The sequence below is a fragment of the Benincasa hispida genome, chromosome 9 (assembly GCF_027475165.1).
Source record: "Benincasa hispida cultivar pf3 chromosome 9, pf3_genome.v1.1, whole genome shotgun sequence".
Classification (NCBI taxonomy): domain Eukaryota; kingdom Viridiplantae; phylum Streptophyta; class Magnoliopsida; order Cucurbitales; family Cucurbitaceae; genus Benincasa; species Benincasa hispida.
The window spans coordinates 2723144-2731389 of NC_143486.1; the positions used below are offsets into that span (position 1 = coordinate 2723144).

The following is an 8246-nucleotide window of genomic DNA, read 5'->3' on the forward strand; positions in this document are numbered from 1 at the left end:
TACAATAATCTAAATGTCTACTAGATGCAAATTTTTTATTCTCAAGAAAACGAAACTTCTGAAGTTTAGTCAACCATTAGACACAAACATCAATTTGGCATATTAATACAAACCCGCCATTTTAAATTTCTTGATTTTTCACAAACTTGGTAATCTAGATATCCACGAAAAAAAAAAAAATATATTCCCTACCCTACCCCTAAAGTTTAGTAAAAAATTAGACACCTACATCAACTTGACTTGTCAATACAACCCACCCTTTTAAGTTTCTTAGCTATTTGTTTTTCCTCTCTCTCTCTCTCTCTCTCTCTCTCTCTCTCTCTCTCTCTCTCTCTCTCTCTCCCTCCTCTAAAAATGACCAATCAAAATCAGATTTTTAGTTATAAATAGATAGCTGAAAAACTCAATACTTAAACAAATTCTTTTCCAATCCAATGGCTTCCTTCTCTCTATGTTTCATCTCTTTCCTCTGTTTCTTGTTTGGCCATGGAGTTCTTCAGCTTCAAGCTTCTCACCATGTTTACAGAGCTCAATTATCTAACTCTCTTCCCCATCATTATCAGCAACCTTATAGAACTTCCTACCATTTTCAACCTCCCAAGAATTGGATCAATGGTTTTTATTTTTCATTTTCTTGTTCTTCATCTCTTTTTTTTCTTCTGGGTTTTTTTCTCCCACTAAAAGTTTGCAACTTTTTTCTTTGACATGTGATTTGGAAATGGAATTCACTTCAAATTCACAGATCCAAATGGTTAGTTCCACCTCTTTTCTTTCTTTTTTTTCCTTTTCCCCTGCATTTATTTAATTTTTCACCATAAATATCAAAACAATTTTTCTTATTCAAATTTCTAACACCAAAATTGTAATATTTCAGGTCCAATGATATACAAAGGAATTTATCATTTGTTTTACCAATACAACCCAAAAGGAGCCGTGTGGGGCAACATTGTGTGGGCCCACTCCACATCAACGGACTTGATCAACTGGGAACCTCACGATCACGCTATCTACCCATCTCAGCCGTCCGATATTAACGGCTGCTGGTCGGGATCCGCCACCATCCTCCCCGGCGACAAACCGGCGATTTTGTACACAGGAATTAATCCGAAAAACCAACAAGTTCAAAACTTGGCTGTTCCTAAGAATCTCTCCGACCCATATCTAAGAGAATGGGTGAAATCCCCAAAAAACCCTCTCATGGCCCCCACCCCACAAAACCACATCAACTCCAGCTCCTTCCGGGACCCCACCACCGCCTGGCTCGGCCCCGACGGCGAATGGCGAGTCATCATCGGGAGCAAAATTAATGCCCGTGGACTCGCCATCATGTACCAAAGCAAAGATTTCGTTAAGTGGGATCAGGTCGTGTTAAGCTACCAAACTCAAAAAACTCTCCAACTCTCCTTTCATTTATAATTTTCGGACTTTTCTTGGGTTAAGTTTGAGTAAAGTGAACTTTCTCGGTTGCACCTATTTGTTCTTAAAATAAATATATTTTTAAATTTTTTTCTATTGTCATTGATGAGATAGGTTGCAAATAAAAGAGATAGATGATGAAATAATCGAATTTTTTAATACCCTTTTAGTCGATGATATATATAGGTTGACCATCCGCTTCATTATGCGGACGGAACAGGAATGTGGGAGTGTCCGGATTTCTTCCCGGTGGCGAAGACCGGTCGGAAAGGGGTTGACACGAGCGTGAGCGGAGGGCACGTGAAGCACGTGCTAAAGGTGAGCTTGGATGATACAAAGCATGACCACTATACAGTTGGAAACTATGATTTGGAGAAAGATATTTATGTTCCAAACAAAGGATCAATTGAAGGTTACATGGGATTGAGATATGATTATGGGAAATATTATGCTTCAAAAACTTTCTATGACGGGCAAAAGAAAAGGAGAGTTTTGTGGGGTTGGGTGAACGAATCATCAAGTGTTGAAGATGATATCAAGAAAGGATGGTCTGGCATCCAGGTAATATTAAAGTCAAAGTCAATGATTTAATCCCATTTTAAATATTTTTTAAAAAACTATATATTGAAAACAAAAGGAGATCTGCCGACATGAAAAGTGATGGATTTAAATTCTATTTTGTTTTTATTTGTCCTTTAATAATAATAATAATAATTTTTTTAAAAAAAATTACTTTAGTTTTTCAAGGGAAAAAAATTACTTTAGTTTTTCAAGGGTTTTATTTTTTAGGATAAATCGATTAAGTTCAATTATACTAAAAAAAAATGTCAAGATTGAAAGTAAATTAAATGATATTATTATTATATATTGTATGGTCACATATGGATTTGATGAAAGCAATTATGTATTTTTTATTTATTTATATTGTGCAGGCAATTCCAAGGACTATTTGGTTGGATGCTTCTGGGAAGCAACTAATTCAATGGCCAATTGAGGAAATACAAAAGCTTAGAAAGGACAAAGTTAAATTGACAAACAAAGTATTGAAGAAAGGATCATTGATTGAAGTAAAAGGTGTAACAGCAGCACAGGTGAACAAAATTTGTTCCATAAAACATTCTTAAAAACACAACGAAATAGACAATCATGTCATTATTTAATGTTTGTTTGATTTTGTTTTTGTTTTTGGTAATATTATAGGCAGATGTTGAGGTTTCATTTAAAGTAAAAAACTTTAAGAAAGCTCAAATATTGAAACCTGAATGGAAAGACCCACAATTGCTTTGTAGCCAAAAGGGAGCAACTACAAAAGGTGGAGTTGGTTCATTTGGGCTTCTAGTTTTGGCTTCAAAAGACTTGAAAGAGTACACTTCCATCTCCTTTACGATATTCAAAAGACAAGGCAAATACATCGTACTTATGTGTAGTGACCAAAGCAGGTATGAAAATTTATTGAAGAAATTGAAACAACATTGCACTAACGAGTCATGACAGTCAGATTGAATAATTTATTACTTTGAATAGGTCTTCGTTGAATCCAAACAATGACAAGACAACATATGGAGCATTCTTAAATGTGGACCCAGTTAGTGAAGATCTTTCACTAAGAAGTTTGGTGAGATTCCCTTTTTTTTTCTCTGTTATTTATTTGGATATATTAAGGTTGTTTTCTTTTGTTCTCCACTGACTTTTGATAATATATAATCAACAATGCTTCGAGATTTGAAACTGAATTTATGGAACCAATTGTTTCAAAAACACTTAACTAAGGGGTTTGGCTTTAGGAAAAAAAAGTTTTAAAAAAGCACTTACTCATGAATTTTAAAGGCATACTTTTGGTTAGTTGGTGAGTCTAAAGATAAACGAGATCTCCACAAGCATAACCTATAACGTGCGAGGCTCAATATTCATAATTTTTATTCTTCACTTCACGTGAATTATTTGAAGTCAATATAATTTAATTCATACATGTAGGTATCGGATCTAGGAATGAAGTTATTTTCGAAAGTTGTGTGAAAAAAAACGAGTAGTAGTTGGACAACAAAAGAAAAGAAATTTAGTTCAATTTATTAATGTTATATTTGTCAGCTTTTGTGTTACCAATAAAAAGCAGGGTCCTTTTTTAAAAAAAATTCTATTTTAATAACAACGGACTAAATACAACATGCAAATCATAACGATAAAATTGTTGTGTTTGAGAACTAGGAAGCCCCAAATATAATTAAACTCAAATTTGAGAGATTAAAAGTGTATTTTTCTGCATTGACCATATTCGTCTAACGAAATTTACGTGAAAACTTGTGAAATTTTTACAGATTGATCACTCGGTTGTTGAGAGCTTTGGATCTAAGGGGAAGGCTTGCATTACAGCTAGAGTTTATCCAACATTAGCCATTGGAGACAATGTTGGTCTCTATGTTTTCAACAATGGAACAGAAAGTGTCACCATCACAAAACTCGGTGCTTGGAGCTTGAAGAAAGCTCAAATCAATTAAATACAAGACTAGTTTCATAAGCCATTGTTTACTTTTTTTCTGCATTTTGATAAAGCCAATTGGCAATTGAATAAAAGAACCCTTTTACTTATAATCATTTCTGTTGAAACTGTTTTGGATTTGCCACTAATTCGTAGGTTGTGTAATCCATGTGATTACCCTGCATTCACATGTGCTTTCTCTTTTGTTTTCTTATGAAGAAAAAAAAATCAAAATGAAGTGCAACCCACATTTTCTCTCACCAAAAAAAAAAAAAAACAAACATTATTAATCAAAGGGAATGATTCTCAAAAATGAATCACGTAAACATGAACATCATGCCACACACGATAAGTGATTGGGTAAATAAACAAGTAGGAATGAATCTCTATAACATTCTTCTCCTCTCATATAGAAAGGGTTGAAGACAATTACGAAGTAAACTACATCTTCTATGTTTAGCCTCACTTCAAATGTTATGTGTTTTCGTTATTTGAGAATTTCACATCACAAATAGAGTAGTAGAGATTCAAACCTATAATATCTCAGGAAACGATCCGTTCATCGTTCCATTTTATCAATCAAATCATTTCTTCATATCCCAGGAATGAAAAACAACAATAATAGAGGAATGAAAAATTGTCTACAATATTTATATTACACTGAAAAAATCTCAAACTGCACAGCAACTAAGATGGATAATAACACTTGTGCCTGTGTTCAAAATCAATCATCACTTTCTTCACGATTGAAACCATCTAGGAGAAGTTTGCTCAACATCAATATGGATGATATCTCTCAGGCATTGAACCACCATTTCCTTCATATCCTTTTCCATATCCATTATATCCATATCCAGCTGCGGGGACGCCGTAGCCATTCATCCCAAATCTACCATTCATATACATCGAACCACCATAACCAAAACCGTAGCTGTATGCACTGTAGAAATTGGCATAGTTTCCACCGTACCCACCATACGGAGCATATACATCGTAACGACTAAAATCTGTGCCCATTTTACCATCATATAAACCTCCACATCTATACATGTCATATCCTGAAGACATATGTGCATTGTTACTATTGACATCATAAGCAACTCTTTTTGGTACAGCCTTCTTGATTTCCACCTGCATTTAATCATATATTGACATACAGAAGTTGTGTAAACAATCTCTTAAAGTTTTTTTCATGTAAGCAAAAAAAATATAGAATTTTATGCTTCAATCCATTTCCCATTTACCTGCTTGCCTCCAAGCTCATGTATTTTATCTCCAGCAAAAATATTTTCAACTGAATCTTCGTTCTCAAAAGTGATAAATCCAAATCCTCTAGACCGCTTCGTTTTATAATCTATCATGATTTGGTGTTCTATAATTCTACCAAAAGAAGAGAAGTAGTCCTTAAACTCCTCTGCAATGTTCATGAGACATCCAAACAGAGCATCTTTCAATTAATATTAATTCTGAAAACAAGATTCAATCAGAAAAGACCATATATATTGACTTCTACAATAATACCTTCAGTTAAACCAGGTGGTATTCCTCCAACAAAAATCTTTTTTGTTCTTGATACCGATTTATCATTCATATCAGTTCTAGGAACTGTCCTCTTCACTTCCACCTAATAGTCATATAAAAATATTCCATTGACCAATATCCATCACCCAGATTACAAGTTTAGAATTACAAAAAATAAAAAACATTTATGTTACCGCTCGGCCATCTATAACATGGTCTATCTTCAGAACCATGTCAGCAACGGCAGGATCACAGAATGTTACGAAACCGAACCCCCGTGGCCTTCCAGTGTGTTTGTCCAACATTATCACTGAATCTGCTATCTTCCCATACTTGCTAAAGTAGCCATTAAAGGTCTCTGAATATCAAATAATAATAAATAAATAATTGTCAAGACATGTATGACAGGATGATGACAGTCAGAATTCAGAAAGAATAACGTGGAAACAATAACATATTAGCACAATGGCAATGTGACAAAAGAAAGAACAAATTTTCTTTTCCTAAGGATGCCAGAGAGATGGGGGCTATTAAACCCAAGAAGAGTTCTTTAGTGTTAACTAGTCTTTTTATTACAACAAATGTGAGGCATGAGAATTGAACCTCCAACATCGAGAAGAAAAGTATATATCAATTATTGCTAAGTTATGCTGACATTAACTAGTCTTATACAACAAAGGAAATTTACAGCATTATTAAATGAGCATAAATCCAATGATTTATACAATAAAAGAAACATAGATTCGTAGGAATTTTCAAATGACAACTATTTAGGCTCCGAGCAAAATAATGTGGAATTAAAAGATGAAAGAGAGCTCTATAGTGGGAACTGAAAACAATACACTGATATATATAAAGAAAAGCTAGACTAGTAACAAGAATCATGACCAAATTATATTCACCAATAACTTGTACAATTAGACATATCATCTCAAAAGATCAAGCAATTACTATAGAAAGATACGTGAGTTGATTTATGCCAAATTATGAAGGACACTAAACCAACATTGGAGGATTTTTTTTCTTTTTCATGGTAGTTCTGGTTTAATGAAAGTGCCCATCTTATCAAACAAAAATAATAATGTACCAAAGAATCCATCTGTCATCATATGACTGCAATACAAAAAAGATTAATTAATGATTAAACGAATAAAAAGAACCCCTTTTTCTAAGGTATCCCCACACCCCCATTAATCAATAACTTACTAAATTTACATTTACCTTCAGTGGTCTCCCAAGCAACGCCTCCAACAAAAAGTTTGCTACCAAATAAGAAAAGGCGAAGTTTTAAGCTCCAAGAGTGATCGATTCAGCAACTAATTTACAAAATCAATAACGGCTATATCCAGAAAAATGACAAAAGAACCATAAAAAAGAAACTAACCCACTGGAAGAAGAATCATAATGATTCGTCGAATGTTTAATTCCATTGCTTGTACTATCAACATTCCCTTGTTCCAACTCACTCCCCATATCAAATTGGTGCTGTTGATCGTACATTTGGAGGAAATTTTCGCCATTGTAAGCGTTGAAGTCGGGATTGTAATGCCTTTCTTCCGCCATCGAAGCTGAAAATTCTTCTGTTAATTTATGAAAACTATGATCTACTGTTTTTTGAAGATTTTTTTTTTCCTCTGCTGAGTAAAACCCTAACAGAGGAAGGGCTTAAGAAAATCGCGCTGAAACCGAGCTATCGTTTTCAGTTTTGAATTGATATGATTCCGAGATTCGTTAATTTTCATAGTGAAGAAACGGTGTCGTATCATTCTAAAAATTCAAAAAGTTGGGCCGCCGGCCCATCGCGTACTTCTTGTTTTTAATGGGCTTATTAGAATACATGGCCCAGATTCAATACGGAAACACAGATCTGGCCCATGGTGTAATTTTGGTGGCTTCTTTATTGTTGGGCCACTATTGAATAAAAGATCAACCGTTAGTGGGCAATGGTGATTCACTCTTGTGTCAATGTCAAATTCAGGCATATGGCACGAGATAAATAGCAAATTTTAAAGTTTCATTTGGAGAAATAGTAAAAAAATTTTAAAATCATAAAAATAGAAAAACGGTTTTTTAAAATAATAACTCAATAGTTAATAATTACATTGTATGTAAAAATGTTAATAACTCAGTTTTCAACAATTACTTACCGATCAAATTGAAGGCAAATAAGAAATTAAAAAAAGTCAGATCACCTACTCTATAAGATTTGTTAAAATTCTTATTAAAATTCAGTTTTGTCATTTTTTCAATTGAAACTTAAAATTTTACTATATACTCCTAATTTTGCTATATACTCCAATTCCCCTTTAAGAGTTGCACTATAAAAAAGAATATATACGGTTTTTCTGCTAATATATGAACAATGGAATTGACTTGTAAACTTATTAGAATAAATGGTATGTGACAATTCGGTGCATTATTTTATAAATGGATATGTCCTTTCGAGAGTATCTTGAACAAGAGACATGACTATTCGAATGGTCACAAATAGTCTATAAATATGTCTTCACAATTGTTTCATAAGCATTTCTCTCATAAAACTTTTTTTCCTTTATAAATTTGTACACAATTCGTTGGATCTTATGGATGAGGTATTGTTTCCATAAGAAACGTAATTTGTTCTATCATAACAAATTATTCATGAAACTCAAGTACTAGGGTGAGTAAAATTGTTTTAAGGAAACAACGTTCTGTGTTATATAAGATTTTGTATTTTTTGTTGTTTGATGATATTGTTCATATAACAATCTTAAGACAAATTTTAGATTTTTGTCCTCGTTTGCATTGATATTTTTCCTTCTGGTTCATGTGTTTTTCTTGGTTGCCTTCATGT

General features: G+C 33.4%; 2 protein-coding genes across 2 annotated transcripts; one reads left to right on the forward strand and one right to left on the reverse strand.

Moving 5' to 3' along the window:
- The first annotated feature begins 232 nt into the window (after window positions 1–232).
- LOC120085945 (beta-fructofuranosidase, insoluble isoenzyme CWINV1-like) lies at window positions 233–4005 on the forward strand. Its single transcript, XM_090317583.1, has 7 exons — window positions 233–751; window positions 875–1362; window positions 1603–1977; window positions 2349–2507; window positions 2617–2855; window positions 2941–3031; window positions 3732–4005. The coding sequence occupies exons 2-7, from the start codon at window positions 880–882 to the stop codon at window positions 3909–3911; spliced, it is 1527 nt and encodes a 508-aa protein (XP_090173709.1). The 5' UTR covers window positions 233–751; window positions 875–879; the 3' UTR covers window positions 3912–4005.
- A 428-nt stretch (window positions 4006–4433) lies between these two features.
- LOC120085946 (RNA-binding (RRM/RBD/RNP motifs) family protein) lies at window positions 4434–7128 on the reverse strand. Its single transcript, XM_039042276.2, has 6 exons — window positions 6798–7128; window positions 6635–6675; window positions 5608–5771; window positions 5414–5516; window positions 5137–5306; window positions 4434–5023 (listed from the first exon to the last, which is right to left on the reverse strand). The coding sequence occupies exons 1-6, from the start codon at window positions 6974–6976 to the stop codon at window positions 4670–4672; spliced, it is 1011 nt and encodes a 336-aa protein (XP_038898204.2). The 5' UTR covers window positions 6977–7128; the 3' UTR covers window positions 4434–4669.
- Window positions 7129–8246: the final 1118 nt, after the last annotated feature.